This window comes from Polypterus senegalus, chromosome 4 (assembly GCF_016835505.1).
Source record: "Polypterus senegalus isolate Bchr_013 chromosome 4, ASM1683550v1, whole genome shotgun sequence".
In the NCBI taxonomy this organism is placed as follows: domain Eukaryota; kingdom Metazoa; phylum Chordata; class Cladistia; order Polypteriformes; family Polypteridae; genus Polypterus; species Polypterus senegalus.
In genome coordinates this window covers 116,798,960-116,823,455 of record NC_053157.1, presented here as the reverse complement: position 1 = coordinate 116,823,455, position 24,496 = coordinate 116,798,960, and the positions used below count along the sequence as shown (strand labels likewise).

Sequence of the window (24,496 nt, the reverse complement as noted above, 5' to 3'; positions counted from 1 at the left end):
ATTATTGATAAAACAAGCATATCGATAACAAGTCCCAAAGGCCCTTAACAAAGAAAGAGAATGGTGTCAAATTGAAATCAGGGGTACGCTGTCAGCCATGGCTTAATCAGGCAGAGTTTTTTTCTCCATTTACCAATAGAATGTGCAGGTAACCCATTAATCCATGCAGCTGACAATTCTAATAAAGCAGTCTTGTTCCAGTTGGCACTTTATCTCCAAAGCTCTCTAATAATATTTGAAAAAGTTGTTTAGCATATGTTTCTTGCTCCTTCAGCATTAATTTCACTGTCAGTCAAGCCTCATCCTTCAAGAGCTGTTTTAAGAATTCAACACAGTCTTTTTCTTGTACTTTTGAAACCTTAAATGCTGATTTCTTAGTAGTAACCTCCTCTATATTCTGCTCACCTGGTTTAATTAAGCCTTCATTGAATTCTGGAAGACGGCTGCCCCTGGGAATATAGACTGATCATGGGGTTCTTTGACTTAAAGCCTGTTGCTGAATAACTATTATTTGCCAATGTTAGCTTCATCTTGTTCTATACTTGTTTGCTGCAGTATTCCTGCCTGCTCCTCTAACTTGCGCTGCAGATCTGTTTTTACTTTGATAACTAAGACCATAAACATGAAATTAATTTCCTTTTTTCTTAAATTTACTGTTTCCCACCTTTTGTTAGAAACCTAATAATAATATCTTATTACTTCCAAACAATTTCTTAGAAATTGTATTTACCATCTGTCTTAACTCAGTAAACCAGCATATCATGTAATATGGCCAAATATATATTACAAAATGCATAATAAATAAAACTTTGATGCCACAGTTACTTTTTCAGTCATTGGCTGTCATCATCATGGCAGGATCTCTCTTTCTTTCCAGTTATCCTACGCACAGGTCCTCCTGTTAGTCTAAAGTCCCCACTATGCTGTGTCTGCTCTGATCTCACCATCACTTCTCACAATTTCAAAGTCAGGATTTTCCAGGGCACCCACATACAGGGATAACTTAAATCTGTAGTAATCACTCAATGAAGCTTTCTGGAAAATTTTTTTTTTCTTCAATATTGTCCTTATTCCATCTCAGCCTGCTGCATACCACAAAGTGCCTAATATGGAAGCGATTGACTGAGACTACTAGCATCTGTCTTGTCTTTGGCTTATATTAACAAATCTTCAGCACTCCTTTCTTTTTACAACCCTTTTCTCATCCAGCTCCAGACTGCCACTTGCTTTTTATTGGAGTGATTCACTGGGACTGTGCTGCGTCTTCACTTTCTGCCTCTGATTTCACTTCTCTGAATGTTTTATCAAAATCAGAACTTAACGTACATGTCTGCCACTAACTCCACATGGACTCTTCCCCTTGCTTTTTTTTTTTTTTTTTTTTGTTGGTGTTGTGTGTCAGGCCTTTTAGAGCATAACTTATTTTGTACTTGCATCACACTCATCTACAACACAGCCATACTCCACAGAGCATCACATGATTCCCTTATGTGGATAGTTAATCTGTTTACTGCATCCTCTGAGAGAACTACAAGTATCCTAAATCATCTATAATCATGAAGACAATGGGAAAAAAAACCAAAATAATTCATTTTTTTGTGCTTTGTTGCATTCTTTAATCTTGAATAATGTTGATCAGTGAAATTGTCATTTCTTTCACTTGTGGTCCTTCAACCCCCAGGGTATTTGAGGTATCGGTGAACTTTGAAAGGTAATAAGGGTCTTGAAGCCACAACGTTTGAGGAACACAGCCAGAATTCCATCCTGCAGACATTAAGAAATGATAAACAAAAAGCTTGCAGTATTATGACTGCTGACATAGGAAATATAACACTGATCCCTGTGACTGGTGAAGTAGCACTACATGGCTAATAATGCATGCAAATTACCCATGAACCCAGCGATCTCAAAACAGTCCTTAATGGAGCCCTCTCCTGCCCCTCATCCAAAAACACAGGACACTCTATGAAATAATAAAAACAAAAATGTATTATTATTTACATGTTGTTTCTTCATAATGGAAAAAAACAGTACAAAGCATCTGTACATATACATGAGAAACACAAAAGATGTTCATGCTATGCCCAAAGCCATAACTTCAAACAATGAAACGCGCCAGTTTATGACATGGCCAACGTGCGCCGTGAGACTGGAACTCTGTGAACACAATGATTTAAATTTTATTTATTTATTGCTAGTTTATGACCATTTGTTGTATTTTGTTCATGGTTTTTGTTCCATCTGTGTCTTTTGTTGTTTGAGGCATGGTGTTGTTGTGGTTAACACTGCTGCCTCAAAGTTCATATCACTTTTCTCTTCACAATAATTGGTCCTACATACTTGTCAGACTTTTCCCTATCCCTCAGTGATGCTTAAATGACCATTACTTTATTATAATCCACTCAAAACTAGTTCAGTCCCTTCTTTCCCACTGACTTCAGTGCATTTCCAGGATTTTGCCGAAGTTCACAAATATTTCCATGATTTCTCACAACTCGAGGCAAAGTGAATGCAGAGGGTTTTCCTCCTCACTAATTTTGAACTAAACTGACATTTTGAAAGAAACAAAAAATCAGAAACAAAGTTTTATTTTATATTGCTGCTTTAGCCATCCCAAGATGAATTAAAAGAACAGAATTCTGTTACAGGATTTTCAAATATCTTTTATTTTTGAAGTACAGATGGGTTAAGTGACCTACTGTAGTATCTCCACTAACTTCTACAGCCAGGCTAAACATTTGTTTTGTCTTTGACTGTAGTTTGAAAGCATATTTTCTTTTGAATTTTTTTCAGTTTATCAAAGCAATTGTGCTTTATTGAAAATATACAATTTATGTATACACTTTGTACATTTCATATTATCTTAAATAGGTTAATATTGCCTAGAGAATTATTTTAACTGTTTTGTAATGTTAGTATGTATGCTTTACTACATTATTTGCATTCAAAATATGCAATGGTAAACCTTTGTCATGTTTATTTTTCTTATACTACTTTGCTTATTTTTAAAATGGGCTATGTTCTCTCTTATATGTGAATATATTCATTTATACATGTGTAGGTACACATGTAAAGTATATTATTCATGTCAATATATTAATAGTCAGAAATTATCATAATGTAGTTATGTACCAAAGGGGCCTATACTGCTTTCAGCTTATTTCTAATGCAAATAACCTTTTTTCATTCAAAAAATGTATATTCACATACCAGCTTTTTTTGCCAATTAAGAAAAATCTGAGCTGTGATTAATACAGTCACTCACCCAAAAAATAAAGAAATAAAAGAGGGTTACTTACTATCATTCTTCTCCCATAAACAAGAAACTACTGCTTTCAAAACTTCTTGGCTCTATTGAAGAAAAGCTCAAAGCTGAATTAGATTTGCCTGCACAAGATACAATGGTTGCTGTATGCTTCACCACTCCACTTCAGCCTCCTGTGTTGCCCATTACTCTCTTTTCTTCTTTACACAAAACAGGAGAAAACTTTTATGTACATTAAATAAGGAGTGGAAACCAAAATGTTCAAATTAATCTGTTTGAAAACAGACATTTGCTCATATGAATCCATAGGAAAATGAGACATTTCATTGAACAGCAGATGATAAGCTATTTTCTCTAAATGGAGGATGACATTCTTGACATCTTTTAGTAATCCTGGGCAGGATATGTACTTCTGTGTTTAAAATGCCAAAAAAGTAGTTGTAAAGTAATGTATTACACACAAAAGCACATAAACAGTGAGAGACAACATGGTAAAATCATGTTATGTCTTTATGATCAGGATATGACCATACAACTCGAAGATGAAGGGCTTGTGAATTAAACAGGTGTATGTAGTAAAATACCATTATCATAAAAGTAAGCATAGACTGTTTAAAATTAATTTTAACATGCCTATGCAATTTTTTCCCTCAACAGAAAGAGAATTTTGCTTTGTTTCTGTCACCTGATTGGTAACTGAGTTTTACCATCGGCATAAATATACAGTATTGCTACTGTGGGTTTATTTATTTTTATTTTTTTTTTGCTGGCTACCCTACAACATTTTCTTCTTATTGGAAAACTGGCCATTCCGAGTACAGTGTATCATCCTGAACATTTTCAAATCCATGCAAGTAATCTAAAGAGTATATTACTGCAATCCTGGTGTACACAGCGTACTGTTTTATTTCTCTGTTTATGTGAAGCCAGTCTTCACTGAAGAGCTGTATTGAAATTTAATTAACTTTACTGAGCCATTAATTTTCCTAGCCCATTGCAAAAATTAGAACTGAATACTGTATATATTATTGGTGATACATATTTTCAAGTGATTACAGAGATTGCAAGTGATTTAGAAGTAAAACTAAACTTCCTTTTTTTTGTATATTGTGTTTGGAAACTCCTTAGTTGTGTCAGACAATTCCCAGGAATAGCTGGAGATGCACAGTAGGGCAGATGTTCACTTCCGTTTCTGTATAACACAATTTCTATATAAAACAATTCTGCCAAGTATGTTTACAAGTATAAAGCATCATACATTGTACATAAAATATAACATTTTCAAACCCACTTAATCTAATTCAGGATTGTGGGAGTCAACCCCAGTTTGATTATCAGTCCATTGTTTGGCAATTTACAAGTTAAAAATACTTGTAATATGCAACAAAAAAACATTAACATACACTATCCATTGACTTTTTTAAATTTATGTTATTTATGTTTTTTTGTATAGTATGTCACAAAGTGAAAAATCATATTGAATAATATGTATACATAGAGTTGAAATGAGCATGTATCAGAAAATAATTTTTGCCATTTATGTCATTGGTTATGAAATTAGGATGCACATTCAAAAATAAATAGCATCTGGCACAAAGCATACTGTAGCTCCTTATAAAAATCCTCATCAGTCACACACCCTGAACCCCCATGCACTTATGAGTACAGTACTTCTGTATCTTTCTTGTTGAAACCCAAGACGTCTTCATCTGTAATTCAGCTAGCAAACTTGCTTGTTATACTACAGTAAAATTAATGATTTTAGCCTCGGTGGAGAAAATGAATGTATCTGTTTATCATTATTCAATCAACCATTCTAGCACTATGAACTAGAATAGTAACTCTTCAAGAAGACACAGAATGAGGTTTTATAGATTCCTCTTACTTCACCTGTGAACTAGACCCACCTATTCAGTCAGCATGACACAACACTCGCAGAGGTTTTACTATCTAAAGAATCAATAAGGTTTATTTTTGAAAGTCAATGACTTTCCACTTATTCCAGCAACTGTATACTGTATCCACTTTTAAAGTTACTATGGCATAATGCATGCATATTTTGTATTTTCTAAAGAATCAGTGAGACATTTACACTGAATGCTGATATTTTTAACATATGAAAAAACTCCAGTTTCGAACACAAGGAGGAAGTGGTTCATTGTCTCCATTTCTTGTCTTTGTAGTATCTGTAGTCCCAAGTATATTCAGACGTTCATACCTAAACTCAACAAATCGCAATAAATTACATTTTAAAAAATTAAAGTACTTAAAGTGTTTGATTGATATTTAAAGTTAGAGTGGCAATGCTCCATATACACTCTTGAAGTACAGCCTATCATAGGTAAGAGGATTATTTAATTTAGTTAATTGTTCGGCCATGGCTCATGTCTTCTTTGTTATCAACCTTAATTATCATTGTATTTCCACTGTAAAATTGTACATGTGTGATATGCTGGCACAATAATATTGTATTTAACGTATTAAAGCTAGTATATCATCATTGCAAATGTTTTGATAGTGTACAGCTATAACGAGAATACTTGAATATTTCTTACTCTCTTTATCCAGTTTCTGATCACAGCATGTTACAGCCAATTTAACACTCACTACATTTAGAACATAAACAGCCTAGACAAGAAAATTTTTCTAGTTATTTTTGGATTGTATGAAAGAATGCATTCATTTTTCACTAACTTAGTTTACTTTCCTGTTTAGGCCATTTTAAAAATAGGAGAGTTGTCAACAGTGCAGTTGAAGAAGTAGGTACCAGAAAGTGTTTTCTTAATGGCACAAACAACCACTTGCCTTATTGTACATAATGTAGATTGCAGCCTCTATAACTTAATAGCCTTCTCTACTGCTCTTTAATATCATGTTCTGCCACTTCCTTCTAGTAGCTTTTTTAACCTTTCATCAAAACTACATAAAATACTAACTAGTATTAAGTCACATAAATTTAACAATTTGTAATGACATTACCTAGGCTTTAATGTGGTAATATTATCTTTAAGCCCAGATAAAACTTAAGTAGAGCTTTTGAACTGTAACCTAAAAAAATTAGACCAAATAACCACAAAAAGGTAAACATTCTTAAGAACACTGAAAATGCCAAATGTACAGCTGTAACTTGTCCACATTCTTTAATTGTTCAGGCCCAAGGAGGGAAAAAGGATATCAATTCACAGGTTTTGTAAGTGGTGGAATCTCCTTCTACAGAAACAGCCTTGGCCAAACACCTCCTATAGTTGTAATGTTTTCTCACAAATATAAGTTGCCTGTGTTGAAAGGTTCAGTTATTATAAATGACTTAATATTTCCAAGGCTGATGCAGCTTTAAGAATGAACACTATGTTACTGACGGAGAGGGGGAAGTATTTGAGGGTATGAGATTGTGTTATTGTTTTTGTACTGAATAATAATTAGTTATTTGTCTACAAGAACCATGATTGCATCTATTTTGTACTCATTTAATGAATCATATGAGAATGAAGCTCTTTTATAACATAGTTGACAAAAAATGTGTTGGGGCACATGAGCAAATTTGGGTATAGTTGTTGTCCATCATTAATTTGTTATAAGTGAGTGCTTAGCTATTTTTACACATACTTTAGATACATTAATACTTTTAAAAACTAATACATGTAATTTACCCAGTATGTCACAGAAATGTAAAGTAACATCTATACAAACTAAAATGCAGATTATAAAGAGGGAAGAAGATGGAGAAAAGAAATGGCACATAGCAAAATCATTGGGATTAGCCCCCAGCCATAAAAAGAGCCAGTGCAGTGTGTGGAAGAGGGGATGCCGATAGAGATTGCTTACCTAGAAACACTTCAGAGATGCTTCTCTGTTGCCAAATTTTATTAGTCTGGGTGTGTGGCCACTGGTGAGATTTATGAAGGATTTTGGGTTGCATCATCTCACTGAAGTGGGGAAAATGATGTAGGTGATGTTTTCTTTAGACCCCAAGTGACCCCTAGAGGGAGAGAGCTAGATGGGAAAGACAGAGCAAAATCTGGGAGCTGGCTGCAGCATTGTAGTGTGGCCAAGGAGAGAAGTAACATGAGTCTTGTGAAACATTCCCATCACCTTTGTGGTATTAAAATATGGAGCCATATTCCTCCTATGTTAAATCTACCTCTGATAATGAACTAAAAATAGTTTGGAATGCTTTGTTAACTTAGGTTTTACTGTATAGTATTGGAAGCGGTCATTTCTGTGCTGTTAAACTTACTGCATGTTTTATTTAAGAGGTTGCATTCAGAAAAAGGTTTGTGATATCTGTAAAAAAAAAATTAACTTTATTAATAATTTAACTTTATTTAAAAATTTATTTAATTTATAATTTAATAATTTTATGTCTGGAAGGTTCTATAGCAGAAGTTAATTGTTTCAAAATACTCTTTTGAGATCCAGGGGAGTTAGAAGTAAATACGTTTGTAAACAGAACAATGAAAGCCCTGTGCGATTAGATAATGGCAAATGCTGCATTTTAAGCCCAGATATAGCAAAACAGGCCCAAACCATGATACTACCACTGCCATGTTTCACAGATGGGATAAGGTTCTTATGCTGGAATGCAGTGTTTTCCTTTCTCCAAACATAATGCTTTTTATTTAAACCAAAAAGTTCTATTTTGGTCTCATCCGTCCACAAAACATTCTTCCATTAGCCTTCTGGTTTGTCCACGTGATCTTTAGCAAACTGCAGACGAGCAACAATGTTTTTTTTGGAGAGCAGTTGCTTTCTCCTTGCAACCCTGCCATGCACACCATTGTTGTTCAGTGTTCTCCTGATGGTGGACTCATGAACATGAAAATGAGCCAATGTGAGAGTAGCCTTCAGTTGCTTAGAAGTTACCCTGGGGTCCTTTGTGACCTCGTCGACTATTACACGCCTTGCTCTTGGAGTGATCTTTGTTGGTCAACCACTCCTGGGGAAGGTAACAATAGTCTTGAATTCCCTCCATTTGTACACAGTCTGGCAGACTGTGGATTGGTGAAGTCCAAAACCAGCCTGATGAGCATCAACAACTCTTTTTCTGAGGTCCTCAGAAATCTCCTTTGTTCATGCCATGATACACTTCCACAAACATGTGTTGTCAAGAGCAGACTTTGATAGATCCCTGTTCTTTAAATAACACAGGGTGCCCACTCACACCTGATTGTCATCCCATTGATTGAAAACACCTGACTCTAATTTCACCTTCACACTAACTGCTAATCCTAGAGGTTCACATACTTTTGTCACTCACAAATATGTATTATTCGATCATTTTCCTCAATAAATAAATGACCAAGTATAATATTTTTGTCTCATTTGTGAATCTGGACGATTTAAAATGGGAATATTTTAGGAGCTGGGAATGTGATAAAGATTGTGAGAAATGCAGTACTCGTAACAACATGTTAAATGATGTTTTTGTGTACCTTAATTTGAATTGGCAATAAGTAGTCCGATAAGGTTTTGGCTTTCAATTTTAAGGCTCTTTTAAAGTATTGGAAGTATTGCTTGAATTATCTAATAACATTTGGAGGCAATAATGAAGCCTGTTTAAAGATCCATCTTATTTAGCTAGTTACAGACATATTTTTCTTGTACATTTTTGGGAAAGAGTTCAGTATATTGTTTTCAGTAAAGTTTTTTGAATGGGAGGTCCATGTATGATGGGTTAGTGTAATGAAGAATTTTTTGTTTCAATAACTTTATTGGTAAAAGAGTCTCTGTTGGCTCTTATGAAATGTTCCCTTCATACAGAATAAGCATTGGATAAAAAATAGGTTTTATTAGTGATGGTATTGTCACATGTACCAAGTACAATGAAATTAATAGTTACATGTGCTAATCAACATGCAACACATTGCCATTCTCTGGCACCATGACTAGAGACTATAACAACCTTACCTCAGAGCTTCTGTCATCCTAACATGAAAAATGTCTGAACACAGTTTACAACACTGCCACCATTAGGAGACATATTAAATTTATTCAAATACAGGTGATGGTAAGCTGTATTTATCAATAAGACTTAGTAACACTTTTTTATTGCACTTTGTTAATTCATAGTAACATTTTATACCAAATTATATTGGAGAGACTTCTGATTAAGCCGAATTGTCTGGATTTTGAAGGTAAGCAGTGCATATCCCAATGTCTGTTAGGATATTCATTTACAGCAAGAGTAAAAGGAAAATTATAATTGGAGTCTGTTTTTGGTAAAGACTATGGAGAGTACTACAAGTATTTCTCTCATCTTATTTAATCTGGTGATTTAATGCTATGCATGCACAGTTTGGCATGGAGCTGATTATTGCTTTACATTTTGGATTTGTGTGGAGTTAGGAAATTCACTGGCTGTTAAGCTCTTAGTGTACACAGAGGAGATAATAGCATTAACTAATGATAATGGTGTGTAGAATCATTTTATGGGTATAAATAGAAATTATGAAGTGGGATTGTCAGAGTTGAGAGTTTGACTTACTAGTTTGAACTGAAGAGTAAGTAGCATTTGTTAGGAAACATAAGAAGAGAATATGTGATTTTTTTTTTTTTTTTCCCAAGCTTCCAGAAACGGTGGATATTCATTAATGGTGTGTGATACTGTAGGTACTCTGTGAAGCCTAATAGGGAGCAGTGAGCAGGTGTAAATGGCAATCGCTGATTTTTTTTTTTATTAATATAATGAATCATATTATATTTAAAGGATTTGTGAGTTCCGCTAAATATGAATGAACTGTAATAATTTGAGAAGTATTTTGATGTTGCACTGATATGATAAATTATCTTTAAAAGTGTTAATTATATTTTTCAGTATACAGTTTGTGATGTAATATTCTGTTATCCCTGTTCCCTACTCAGTGAATCAGGTTATAGCAATTTACAGTATATTTTAATTTTACCTTTGTCACCGAATATATTTATATACATTTTAACTAATTATAGTGCACTAGAAATTAATAAAGTTACATTTGTAAAATAACTGAAATAAAAAAAAAAACCCCGTTGTCTTGCTAATTGGGCTATGCAGATCTTCCAAACAGGATATTTAAACAGCCTATTTGCTAGCTACGTTCAATAAATTGCGTTTGGTTACAATGAACTAGATATTGTCAGTATCATTTTTAACATAGGGGACAGAATACAGGAACATGAATTGGAAGAATACTAGCATAGTTCTGCAATATCAAATGTACCGTAACCAGCTCTTTAACCACATATACATTATGTTAATTTGCTGTTGCCAAGAATGTGAGTTGTATCTTATACCTTATGTGCATGGAATTTAATCAACCAGAACAACAGAGGTTTGGAGGTATATTTATAATAAGCATAAGACAAATTATTAGTTTAAAAACTGAAAAAGAGTGAGAGAACGTGTTTATAACTCATAATAACTGACCTTCTTATGTCACCTAGGTGAAGCTTACTTTAGAAACAACCTCCTTTGCTGATGAAGAAAAAACATACACCGCATCTAATGATAAACAATCAGAAAATGTTAGCAATCTCGTGAAACTCCTGTGGGGAGAGGATACTGTAGAACTTCAGATGGCAATTGGAAATATTCCTCACATTGTGATGTACTTGTCTCTAAAGCTAGATTCGGAGTCCTCAAAGGAAGAGGTACATGCTGAATATGATTGTTTAATCTGTGCAGAAATGAAGTAGATTATACAGGTGTTTATTTAATTGTGAGTTGTTCTTATAAACTATTCACATCAGAAAAAAATAATGTATATTGTTTAGATCAGTGTTGTTTTCTTTAATTCAAAAAAAGAAGTAATCTTAGGAATCTTACATACTTTTAATTAGTCCATTTTGTTTTTGTAAAATTCTCATTTTGAATTTGGAGGTAAGAGGAGGAACATGTGCTTGGAAATAAATACTGTACATGTTTCTTAGTTTTTACTATTATTATTATATTTATTTTATTGTATCTCTTTAAATGTTTATTTTTAAAATTTAATGTAGAATTAAAATGAACAAGTTCAGAAACTGAAAAAATGAAACTTGCAGTGAATGATCAGGTAGCAATTATGTTTTAGGTGTGGTTTGTTAAAAATAAGTCTTTTTATAATGATATTCTTTGAAAAATACACATGATGAGAGAATGTCTGTGAACTATTAAAATTTTCTAAATTTCTGTTGCTTTATTTATTTGACATAAATGCAATTTGTTTTTTAATAGACAAAAAGAATCTGATTAAGAAAAAATATATTTTCTTGTCTTGTTTCAGCTTTTTGATACCACTGCCTTTTTGGAACAAGAATGCAAACTTTTAAAGTAATCTATAATGAGAGGTTGTTTGGGTAAAAGAATGGACAATTGTAAAATAGACTAAAAGTCTCTTGCAGTATGAATTTTGGGGATAAATCAAAAAGTAAAGACAATTGGAAAATTCCGTGGTTAACCCTAATGGATAGAAGCCCACACTACACAACATGTTTGTGATGGCTTATATTTAGTTTGAACATGCATAGCACAGTGCTCTGCCGTTAGTGTAGTTGAAGCCATGGTCAAATGAATGTGGATGCTTTCCTGCAGGATTGCAGTATTGTTGAACAGTGCACTGTAGTGAGGTTTCCTTGTGCAGAGGGAATGAAACCTGCTGAAATTCATTCACCCTTGGCTTCAACTACACTAATGGTAGAGCACTGTGCTGTTTGTGTTTCAACTCCCATAAGCCATCACATATGTGGTGTATTGTGCCAGCTTCTGTCCATTACAGTTACCATGTATTTTTTAAGTTGTGTTTTAATTTTTGATTTTCCCTCGTATATGTGTATATGCACACTTACATACTGTGCTTATAAAATGTAATCACCCACTTGGAAGTTTTACATTTTATTACTGTACAGTATTGACTACAGATCTCTGTAAATGCTCTAAAGTAATTACCAGTATAAACACGCAATAACTGATCACATAACTTTTCACCCCTTTTAATGACACTCCTGAATCCTCGCTGATGCAGTCAGTTGTTTTTAGAATTCACTTAATCAGTTAAATGATCAGCTGTCTGTGAAAAGGTGATTAAAAGCCCAAGTCAGGGGATAAATATTGAATATTCTTTGGAATCCAGTTAAATCAGTTGTCAAGAAATAGAAAGAGTAAATAAACATAATTCTGCTTAAAGCAGCCTTTTCATGAAAAGAAGACAACTTGTTAGGGATGCAATCAAGATACAGTGGGATGCAAAAGTTTGGGCAACCTTGTTAATAGTCATTATTTTCCTGTATAAATCGTTGGTTGTTATGATAAAAAATGTCAGTTAAATATATCATATAGGAGACACACACAGTGATATTTGAGAAGTGAAATGAAGTTTATTGGATTTACAGAAAGTGTGCAATAATTGTTCAAACAAAATCAGGCAGGTGCATAAATTTGGGCACTGTTGTCATTTTATTGATTCCAAAACTTTTAGAACTAATTATTGGAACTCAAATTGGCTTGGTAAGCTCAGTGACCCCTGACCTACATACACAGGTGAATCCTATAATGAGAAAGAGTATTTAAGGGGGTCAATTGTAAGTTTCCCTCCTCCTTTAATTTTTTTTTTTTTAATTTTTTGCCCAAGTGCTTCACTAGTTGCATCTTTTTGAGAAAATGGTAAAGAAAAAGGCTTTGTTAAAAAGAAAATTATTCTGAAGTGAGCTGGAAGAAGGTTATATGATCTGATGCCACATTTGGAGTAATCCAATCAATGCACATTATCAAAAACATGCCATCCCCACCTTGAAGCATGGTGTTGGCAGCATTATGATGTAGGAATAAGAAGATACTGGAAAGCTTTTGAGACTAGAGTTTGTGAAGGCTTGTGAGACTTGAAAGCAGCAGGATACAGGGAAATCCTGGGGAAAACTCTGATGGAGTGTGTAAGAAACCTGCACCTTGGAAGAAGATTTGTTTTCTGGCATGACAACTACCACAATCAAAAAGCAGAAGCTACACAGGAATGGCATAAAAACAACAATGTCAGTATGCTGGAGTGGTAGAGCTAGAGTCCGAATCTCAAAACAATTTTGAATTTATTGCCAGATTTGAAAAATTATGTTCATATTTGGAATACCCATACAACCTGACAGAGACTGAGAAATTCTGCAAAGAAGAATGTGGAAAAATTGAGGTATCCAAACATTGCAAGAGTGTTAGAGACTTGCCTACCATGACAAAGCCGAAATTGCTGCTCTGAGTACATCTATTAAATTTTGACTTGAGGAGGTTGAACACTTACGTGATCAATTATTTTGTGTTTTATTATTTGTAATTAATTTGAAGTCTTTGAACCTTTGCAGAGATTTGTTTTCACTTTGGCATTAAAGGGCCTTTTTCTGTTGATCAGTGTCAAAAAAGCCAAATTAAACTCACTATTATTCAATGTTGTATAATAATAACATGGGAAAACTCCCAATGGGCAAAATTATTTATATGGAGGTTTGTGTATGAGTGAATACAGCACTTTTTTCAGCCTGAGAATGTGATCTTATTGACATTAGGGCTGTGGAAGTGAGTTATGCTCCATTCAGAACAGATTTATGACAACATCAGTAAAACAGTAGTTGTGAGGCTAGAAATGGTTCCAAAACCACCCATGGTAATGGTTTGGGACCAGTAGGCTTCCTTTGCATTGGATAATGTCATTGTTTGTGAGTCCACCATATGAAAACCAATGAAGATGTGTGGTGTGCATGGCAGGATGCCAAGAAGGAAACCACCACTTTCTATATAGCTAATGGAACATTGCTCTGTGGAGACATTAGATGAAACTGCAAATGTTTAGCTCACTTGAGAATGATTTATCAGTGTCAGTTTCTAAATGCCATTAACAAAATGAAAGGTTCAAGTATAGTTGGAGTTAATTATTGCTGTTTGGATGTGATTAGGTATGGGGGCTAAATGACCTATGTCATGTCATGTACTGTATATCTGTATGCATGTATATATGTGTATGTATATATGTATGTGTCTGTGTGTATATACATACATTTTTTGTTTAAAATGTATCAGTTTGTTTACAGCAACAAATTTACAAGCACAAACCAAATCTGGTTGATAGTAATATTATTTAAAAAGGAGGACAAAAAAAGAGGGGTTACTGTAAACAGCATTATAAAATTACATTGCCTTAGAATAAATCTGAGATAATGAGTCCTAATATCTTTATAGCAAAATGATTTATTTCTTAACTTGTTTTAGAGGTCAGTGTTATTTATATACTGTATATATATATGTGTGTGTGTGTGTGTGTATATATATATATATATATAATTTGAAAATGCTGTTAATAATAACCAAAGGTTGAAGTTTTTTGACAGATCATAATGTATTTATTTTTAATTAACCCCTTTTTAAATTTTATACTCTTGTAAAGTAATAAATGTGTAACCATCACATCAACATTGATTCCATGGTATGCTCACTACATATTTTTGTTTAAATTATGTATACTTAATTTTTTTGTATTCTTAATTCCGTGGATATCTTGGTCAAATGTATTTTTATTCTTCTACTATTTGTAGCAGGAAATTCTATACCAGTATCCAGTAGCTGAATCATCACGAAAACTGAGAGGGCTGAGAGGAATATTTATCACTCTTAGTGATATGCTGGGTAATGTGACTGGAGGACAAATAATCAGGTAACTTTAGGTTAAATTCTTTGTAGGCAATATCAGCTATGTTCATTCTTTTCCGAGATTAGATTTAATTTTAATATTGTGCAAAATAGATGGTCCTTGCATTTATGAGCTACACATTCGGTCAATGATTGTATTTTTTATAACTTTTGAAAAGGTAGGTTAAAATGAATGCCATGATACTTTTAACAAAGCAATCGGAGACAAATGTTTCATGTTGACTACAGAATGATATTGCATTTATTTTGTCTAATGGACCAAATCTCTTTATTCATACTACGTATGGTCTTAAATTCAAAACTGTAAGTGCAGTTTAGTGATGCTTTTTGTTTCAATGGTATGCTTCTGATACTAGTTCGATGTGTTCACTAGTTAGTACAATAAGCAGACTCCACAGTACAACAAAGCATTATTTATCTCTGATATGCAGTTTTCCGTGTCCTGGTTTCTGTTAAGTGGATGGCTTTTTTAGTTCTTATCATAGCCTTTTTCACTTCATTTTACTCGGTTCATGTAAGCTTCTTGGTGCCTATACAATATAACCCTTCCTATTTTGTGAAGTCTGTTGCATACTTATGTTAAGATTTTTACATTTTTCTTATTTTTTATATTTCTTGCAGAAACTATACAGTATATCATTATGTATGAGTGGAACAGTAAGTTGAATAGTCAGTGCTGCCAGTATAGTCACTATACTGGGTTCAAATCTCAGACCCGGTCATTTTCTGTGCGGAGGTTGCACATTTTTCACATATCTGCAAGAATGTTTACTAGACTGTACTACCAGGTGTTCCAGTTGCCCTCCCACTTTGCAAACACCTACATATTAACTAAATTGGTGACCCAGTTCTTCCATGATAGTCCCTGGCCCTTGATGTGTAGGAAGATACTACAGATGAAGGATGTGTGGAAAAGTATTTCAATATATTGGAGAGTTTCTAACTGGTATGAGTAAAATTATCTGCAGTCATCTACATAATGTGATTTATTATATTCAAATATTCTGCATATTGAAAAATACATCTATTTGATTTCCATGTAACTACTTGATAGTATATTTGATAGTTTTACATAATCTGTTATTTCTTTTTTTAATAGTTCCACAGTGCTGTTTGATGATCATCTGGTCCATGTTGGTTACTGGAAAGAAGGGGAAAATCTTCTTGTAATTGGACTGCCAGCAGAAAGGTTAGAATAGTTGTCATGGATAAAGTTTGCTGTCAGATTCAGCTCCTCTTTTGATTTATAACAATTTGCAGAATATGAAGTTTTTTTATATACTGTATATATGACATTTTTCATATGTATTTTTTTTCCTTGATTTTGCCCTCTGCGCCACACTTTTTAAGTTAAAAATTCAAACAATTCAAATATAATTAAAGTATATATTGCAGACTTTCAAGTTAAGGGTATTTGTATACATTTCAGTCACAATGTGTATAAACTATAACAGTTTTTCTACATGATCCCCCCTCCCCCATTTTTCAGGCCATCATAATGTTTGGGACATAGCAATGCTGCATATATTAAAGCAGTCATATTTATTACTTTTTTGCATGTCTCTTGCATGCAGTGGCTTCTTGAAGTCTGCGATTCATGCATCACCAGGTGCTGAATATCCTCCGATAATGTTCTACTAAGCCTGTAATGTAGCCATCTTCAGCTCCTGCTTGTTTGGCAGCTTGTTCCCTTAAGTTGTTTCTCTTCAGCATATTGGAAGGCATGCTGAATTGGATGAAAAGCAGGTACCTGTGTTGGCGATTCAAGAATTTTCCCATTTTTTGACTTAGCAGTATGTTTTGGGTCATTATCTTGCTGTAGGATGATTCACTGTCCAATGAGTTTGGAGGCATTTACCGGAACTTGAACAGATAAAATGTTTCTATACATGTCAAAATTCCTTGTGCAGCTGCCATCAACGGTTACATCATCAATGAAGATAAATGTTCCAGTACCTGTGGAAGCCATACATCCACAACTCCTTGTTTAAGAATTGAGGTGGTATGCTGTAGATCTCAGGAAGTCTCTTTTTGCCTTCGCACTTTGCCCTTTTCATCAGTCATATACAGGTTAATCTTTGTGTCATCTGTGCAGAAGTTCTTTTTCCAGAATTCTGCAGACTCTTTTAAGTACTTTTTCTCTGTAATCTGTAATCTGTTTCTGTGGCTAACTAGTGGTTTGCATCTTGCAATGTGGCCTCTGAATTTCTCTTCATGAGGTCATCAGCGGATAGTAGTCTCTGACAGGTAAACATCTGCCTAATGAAGACTGTTTCTGATCTGTCACACATACAATTGGGGATTTTTCTTCACCATAGTGAGGATTCTTCTTTCATAAGCAGCGGAGGTCTTCCTTGGCCTACCAGTCCCTTTCGCAATTACTTAGCTCACCAATGTGTTTTTTCTTCATAGTAATATCCCGGACAGTTGATTTAGGTAACCCTAAGGCTTTACTGATGTCTATAATGGTTTTGTCTTTGTTTTTCAGCCTGATATTGGCTTCTTTGACTTTTATTGCCGCAGCTCTTGTCCTCATGTTGAAGAATGGCAGCTGCAGACTCCAAAGGTTGTTTGTAGGTATATGGCAATGAAACACACCTGAATAATCACAAACACCTATGATGACAGTTGTCCCAAACATTATGGTGCCCTGAAATTGGAGGACCATGTAGAAAAAGTACCTTTTCTAAATGCTATTGCTGAAATGTAAACAAATACCCTTAAATTAAAGTCTGCAATGTGCACTTTAATCATGTCTGAGTTGTTTGATTTGTAATTTTTTCACTTTGGAGAATAGTGTAAATCAAGGATATATAATAATATACAATAATAATATATATTATAATATTTCTGCCTTCAGCTTCCTTACAAAGAGATGTGTGGATTTTGCTCATGTGGCACAGTGCAATTGGTGACAGTTCTTCGAGGATAATACTGTAATCTGTTCTACCTTGCATTATTTATTAAATCCTTTTATTGTGTACTATGGAAACATGGTGGCTAGTGCTCTTGCCTCATTGCTGCAGGAGCCTGGATTTAATTCACAACCTTTTTATATTGTGTTTTTCGGTTTTCATATTGCCTATGTGCATTTTCTTTGAATACTTCAATTTCTTCCTTCATCTTAATGATTTAATTTTAGGTTGTTTGGAGACTATATTTTTGGTCAGTGTAAGTAAATCTGGGCATGTGTGAGTGTATCCTGTTAAAGACTGGCACACCATCCAGTGCACTGCCTTAGCCGGCTCTGTGTTATGCTTTGGCTCCCACAAACCCTGATAACAATAAAATAAATGATCTGACTAATAGGTATTGTCAAACGTATAAAGCAAACAAAGAGCACACATTTTACAAAATGAACACGATTGTATTTCATTTCTGGTCTGTTTTCAGTGTAAAATATGGTTTAGAAAGTAATATGTGTGATAATATTATATGGTGTGTATTTATGTTTTGTTTTAGGGTTCCTCTTTTACACTTGCAAAATGTTATTGGCAATGTTGTCCGTACCCTGAAAGTCATGTATTGCTCTTTAGACAGGTTGGTATTCTTTTTTAATATAAGACTCTGTTTCACTATCTCAGGAAAAAAAATAGGAATTTGTATATGTACAATATTATAATCTGTTAATCTGGCTTTGAATGCTACTTGCATTTTATTTTAAATTTGGCATTTTGTTTATTGTATTATTATTATAAAAATTTTGCACATTTTTCACATAAAGTAACTCTAATCCGTATAAGTTTTTGTACCTTTAGTTTTTCTTTTTGTGTCTGTATTGGAGCAAGAAGGATACATTCCAAAACGTGTTTTAAAAATACTGGATTTTATGTGATCTTTTATTTAATTAATACCCTTGGAATATTTTTCACTTGAAAAGTTATATGTGTCATTAGCTAATACATATTATACATTCTACTACTGAAATAAGACATTTTTAATGCCTACTTACTAATTGTTTGTTTTGTCTATTCTTTACATTAAGTGCCTTTTGCCAGATGGACAATTTTCCAAGGCTCGATCATTTGTTCAGTATGTTCTTCCAACAGTTAATTCATCCTGCAAAACTGAACGGCAGTGCTAGCTCCAGTTCACATTTTTATGATATCTCCAGCTCATTGTTTTTAAATAGCCTTCCTGCAGTGCGCTATTTAACATTACCAAAAGAAATAAAGGTAAACCATGTAATGTTTTTATTATCATCATCATCATCATGAGTTCCTTTATTAGATTGGGTGAATGTTTTTTATTAATCTATTAGGCAAGACTTTGTATACACGAAAAGGATACTTAGTGTATATTGCATTACTCTGAAATTTGCAATGCACTATAGATATTATACAAGACAAATTGCACTTCAGCTTAAAAATTTCACAAAGGAAATTGTGATGGCTTTGCCATTTCTCACACTGACCATATCTATGTCATAGAGCTTAACATTGAGCCCTGTTTGTTAAATATGTATTACATATAAGGAAATTCTGTTTTACTTACAGTGTTTTTTCTCTTGAGTCCTTCTTGGTTTGAAGTGTTTGTACTTGTCATACTTCTTGACTTACAGTAAGTTGTTCCTGGTTCATTGTTCATTGATTTGTTTCACAATTATATGCGTTTGCTGTCACATTCTTGTTTCTGTTGTTTTGTTTAAATATCTCCTACCTATTTTTAACACTCCTAAGTTTTTCTTTCTTTTCTTAATGGCAAGAAAAGAACTGAACTTTCACTTTATTGCTATGCCAGGGTGTTAAAGGAGAGTTTGTCACAAGGTACATCACTTTGAGTTGGCTCTTATTTTAATTAAACATTAGGATAACATGCCTTCCAAGAATAAACATGGTTGCCCGTTCTTCACTACCTTCTCTATACCATCCATTATCAGTCAAAATTGTGGTTTTTGCTTTTATAGTAGTAAATATTATTAGATATTCTGGGCATAAAATGCTTTGGTAATGTGCAGTTCATTTTTTCTGCATTGGCAGAAAAAATGATGTTTAGTTTAAATTCAATTAAAATAGGAACACTGTAAAAAAGATTAAAACATTTTTGTATTATTATTTTAATGTACAGTATGTGTAGATGCATAATATTGATATTAGCCTTTAATTTAAAATGGAAACTTCCTATGAAGTCAGTGAATAAAAGAGCAGTGTAAAGTTATTTGTCATTTTTAGGACTTGCAGCTAGCATATTCATTGCATGATGAGACCATGTGCATTGTGATGAACGGAAGGACAACTGTTTAATGAAATTGTACAAAAAAACGAACACAAACAAGTGCTCAGTGGCCTAACAGAAATCAGGCTTCATAAGGCAGCTTAATGGATGAGGTCTCCAGGACTATAAACAAATCCAAATAATATTATGTGATGTCATCCATTGTTAAATTCTGCTACGTACTTCTACATTTTTTTTAATACTGTATTGAGGATTTGTTCTGTTCTGTGTATTGTATTGTATTGTAATGACCCCCTTCTTTTGACACCCAATGCACGCCCAACCTAACTGGAAAGGGGTCTGTCTTTGAACTGCCTTTCCCGAGGTTTCTTCCATTTTTTCCCTACTGGGTTTTTTTTTTTTTTTTTTTTTTTTTTTTTGGGGGTGGGGTGGGGAAGTTGTTCCTTGTCTTCTTAGAGAGTCAAGGCTGGGGGACTCTCCTTGTGTGATTTTGGGCTATACAAAAATAAATTGTATTGTATTGTATTGTATAAGGGCCGTCATGGACAACTAGGACTAGTAGTATAAGGAGCTGTTCTTAACAGGTCTGTCACATAATGCAGAGGTTTCTCCCTGCAGTGAGATGTCTTTCTTTGAGAATATCGGTTTTACAGTGCCCAGTTCACATGGCCTGGTTCTCTGGGATTTTGGGAGGGTATTTCATTTGCTATCAAGGGGTAGCTTCTCAGCGTTGCAGGGAGATAAAGAGATGATATGATTAGCCACTGCATCCCTTCTTGTCCTGGGATGATATTACACACCTTAATAAAGTCTAGATGTTGATCCACAGACACCCATGCATGACAGCATTTTTATAATACAACCTGACACCTATTCTATGCTCATGGTGTTTGACTGAAATTTACTGAGGTCAAAAATTTACTTAAATGAGAAGGACCCCTTCAAGATTCTTATCATTAGCAGTGTTAAATAGTATAACTGCAGTCTTGTTTTCCTTTTTTTCTATTTATTTGAATTATTCTGTACACTCTTCCGTGTGGTATATCCTATTCTCTGTACAGCTAACATATTATATACTGTACCATTGTTAATACTTCTTACAGAACCCTTTCACCTTACATTAGTTTTTACTTCATTGAGATCTTCATAGCCTACGTCCAAGACTGAATCCATCTTTAAATTAAAAAAAAAAAAACATAAATCACCTATCACCTAGTACAGTAAATGATGAATCTGTACAGTTATTGGTTCTGTGAGGTAAAATCCAGACATGGAGCCCAGGTTTGATTATTGGAGCTTGTCTAACTAGAGTGCCCAAAAGCAGCCAGTGAACATCGTCAAATTATTCAATAAGTTTTGTGAGAAATTCTGTACCATTGTGTATGGTATGAAGCACATTGTAATGGGGTAGATTCATAGGTAGATCAAGGTAAGGCGTTGTCTTTTTAATAAGGGCTGTTAATCATATCCACAATGTCCATGTGAATGTTCTGGATTTTTTTAGAAATACATAATATTTTATTGGATGGTTTATAATTTTACACTGTATTTATAATATAAATCCCAAATTTGTGTTCCAGTATTTTTCATGTCAAAGTTATTTCTTCACAACTGAAGTTGTACTGCTGAAGTGGAATGTTTTTATAAATTTTAAGAATACCTTGTCTGTTTGTGTACCTTACAATGGAACTAATGAATACATGGGTTCATAGATGAATGAAACATCCATTTAAAAATTACCAAGTATGTCCACTTTGAAGCAGCAGAATGGATAAGCTGCATAAATCTAGACTGTGTAGTGCAATAGCAAGAAAGTAAAATAATTGGCAAGCAATGTTTCTGGCTTAATACAAGTAAAACTAAATTAGAATACTAATTTGTGACGTTATGGTGATATTTGTTATTACCGAGTCCCAACACATCCAAATTTAGGAAAACAAATGTTATGTAAAATCTGTTTTACACAGAAAAGGAAGAATTTAGGATTGATGTTGATCTTTTATGATAAAAGTTACCTGAAATTTAGAACTAAAAGTCCCATAGATGTTGAAAGACGATGTTAGATTGCCTCATCATAAAAGCATCTGTTTAAATTGGGTTCTCCTTAAATTAGTTGTGCACTGTGAAAAATGTTCTGTTTATTTCTAGATTGAATCTGTTGCTATATATTCAATGTTGTTTATACTGTATCTGCTTCAGACAAAACTCAGCTAATCTCTTCATTTTTATGTGAGTATAGTTAAACGCTAGAGAAATTCCACATTAACCAAATGGCCACTGCTGTGCCTGCTCTGTGTGGACTGCAGTCTTTGAAATGATTACCTAATCACCATAAGAAAGATTATTAATTATACAAATAGAAACTAATTATAGAGAGTTCATTGACATATCCAATTAGGTAAAAGCCAAAAGAACTTTGAAAATAAATGGAGTGCATCAATCCCGATTCCCCCTCCTAAAATCCAATTAAAATGTAGTAATTTGGTGGTTTCCCACAGTGTTTTTAAAGCTTGGTCTGCAGGTGTTTTATTTTGACAAAATGTCTGCAACATTCCTTTCTTACAAAGCTATTTTTTTCTCTCACAATAAAGTGCATAATATGCATGTGTTTATCAGTTAAGACATAATCTTTATGTAATTGCAATGTATAGTATGTGTGTTATAATAAAAATGGCTTTCCTTAAATTTTAATAGCTTGTAGATCTTTTACAATGCATTATTAATTCATCATGCTTGTTTAATTGTTAATTGTTATTAAACAACTTTGTAATAGTGCTTTAGTTAACATTTTAGGGTGGATGCCAACCCCATCGAACAACACAGATACTGTTCTAAAATAAGCTATCACTAAAATTAAAATTTTGACTGTGGCCAAGTTTTTTTCATTTTGTTTTCTTACATGTTTTAAATCCATGAATCATCTTTGGGTCAATGTAGCCTTTTTTATTATGTGTTTAGCACATCTTGACCACAGCCAGATACTTTAAATATGAATATATTTTTCGCACACACTGAATCTTCAGTTTGTCAAATAAGAATAGTAAGAGTGAGTTTAGGCAGCCATGTAGTTCAGCTAATATTCCATGCATCACTGTGGTCTGTGTACGTTTAGCATTCATAAAACTTATTTATGAAATATTTTTCATTCTTGCATTTTCTTTACTTATGTCACATTACCTGGCTTTCTTTTTTATTATACACTTTAGCTTTTGTTTTCATTATTACACTGAGAGAATAAATATCTTGAGTCGGAGAAATGCTGACAAAGTTCATTGTTTCGTAAGATTGTCTAGCATGGAGAGGCGAAGAGGGATTTTTGAACTGTAACCCTCCATCTTGTGAACTAATGTAGGCTCCAACAGAGATCTGGATAACATAGCATCCGAATCATTGAGTATCTTTGCAAACTGATGCATTCATCTCCATTGTCTTTTATTGGGGTCTCCCAACAGGGTCTGATGGTGAATTTGTATGGTGAAAGATTCCATAACACAGACTTAAGTATACAATTATTATTTGTGTTGGCATTGATCTGTGTTGTGATTGTTTTGTCTCCGAGATGCTGTAAGTGGACCAATTTTTCCAAACTGCAATTTTCAGTACTGAACCTGATTCCCCCTTGGAGCTAATGCTCCTTACAGGGCACCGCGAGGTGCATTTTCCTTTGACATTTATGACTAGACAGTCTGTGAAATTGCTCATTTTTAACACAGGGAAGAAAACAGAAGAAAATAATTTGTTGTACCCTAGACTTTAAAGTTAATATTCAATAAATATTCAAAAACCACAAACATAGTATTAAATGTCTTGCAAGATTTTACAGGGCTACTTTTATTTCAGTCACTGGTTTTAACCTAAAGCTTCCCTGGTGTTTTTGTAGTTCTTATTTTCCTTTATGGTTGCTAGACATCCTCAAAAATACTGTCCATAATACTTACCCTGGGTTATTAAAATCCATTTGAAATTCATTAGAACATTAAATAAACCATTTAAATTTGTCATAGTTCACAAGTCTACAAAGTATCCATGATAGTATTTTCCTACCCTCCTGCAAGTAAATATGTAAAGCTTAAGTATACTGGTTCTTGTATAAATGAACTAAGTTAAACATTTCATTGAAATCTGCCTTGATCTGGGCATTGCACCCTTGTCTAAAATCCTTGTTGTCTGAAAAAAGCATGCAGTTTTGAGTAATTTACTTTGTTACTGAAAAAATCTTGACTTCAGATTAATTCAGCTCATTTTTTATATAATGCACATTGTATTGAATAATTTATGACACTATACACAGTATTAAATGCCTATTCAGCATTTATGCATGTGCCATTGTGTCATGCATTGTTGGGGTTGATTTGCATTTTTAAACTGGCAAGTGTGTGAATCTGTCCTGTGACAGACTGGCACTTTGTTGGTTT

At 33.7% G+C, this 24,496-nt stretch overlaps 1 protein-coding gene across 2 annotated transcripts in view; it reads left to right on the top strand.

The window, feature by feature from the left end:
* The window catches only part of intu (inturned planar cell polarity protein), a 94,986-nt gene that overhangs the window by 43,071 nt on the left and 27,419 nt on the right, over positions 1-24,496 (top strand). For both annotated transcript variants that reach the window (XM_039751214.1, XM_039751213.1), the window contains exons 4-8: positions 10,685-10,891; positions 14,792-14,910; positions 16,006-16,095; positions 18,369-18,446; positions 18,892-19,081. In XM_039751214.1, the coding sequence (XP_039607148.1) occupies positions 10,685-10,891; positions 14,792-14,910; positions 16,006-16,095; positions 18,369-18,446; positions 18,892-19,081 (684 nt within the window). The remainder of the gene's footprint in view (positions 1-10,684; positions 10,892-14,791; positions 14,911-16,005; positions 16,096-18,368; positions 18,447-18,891; positions 19,082-24,496) is intronic.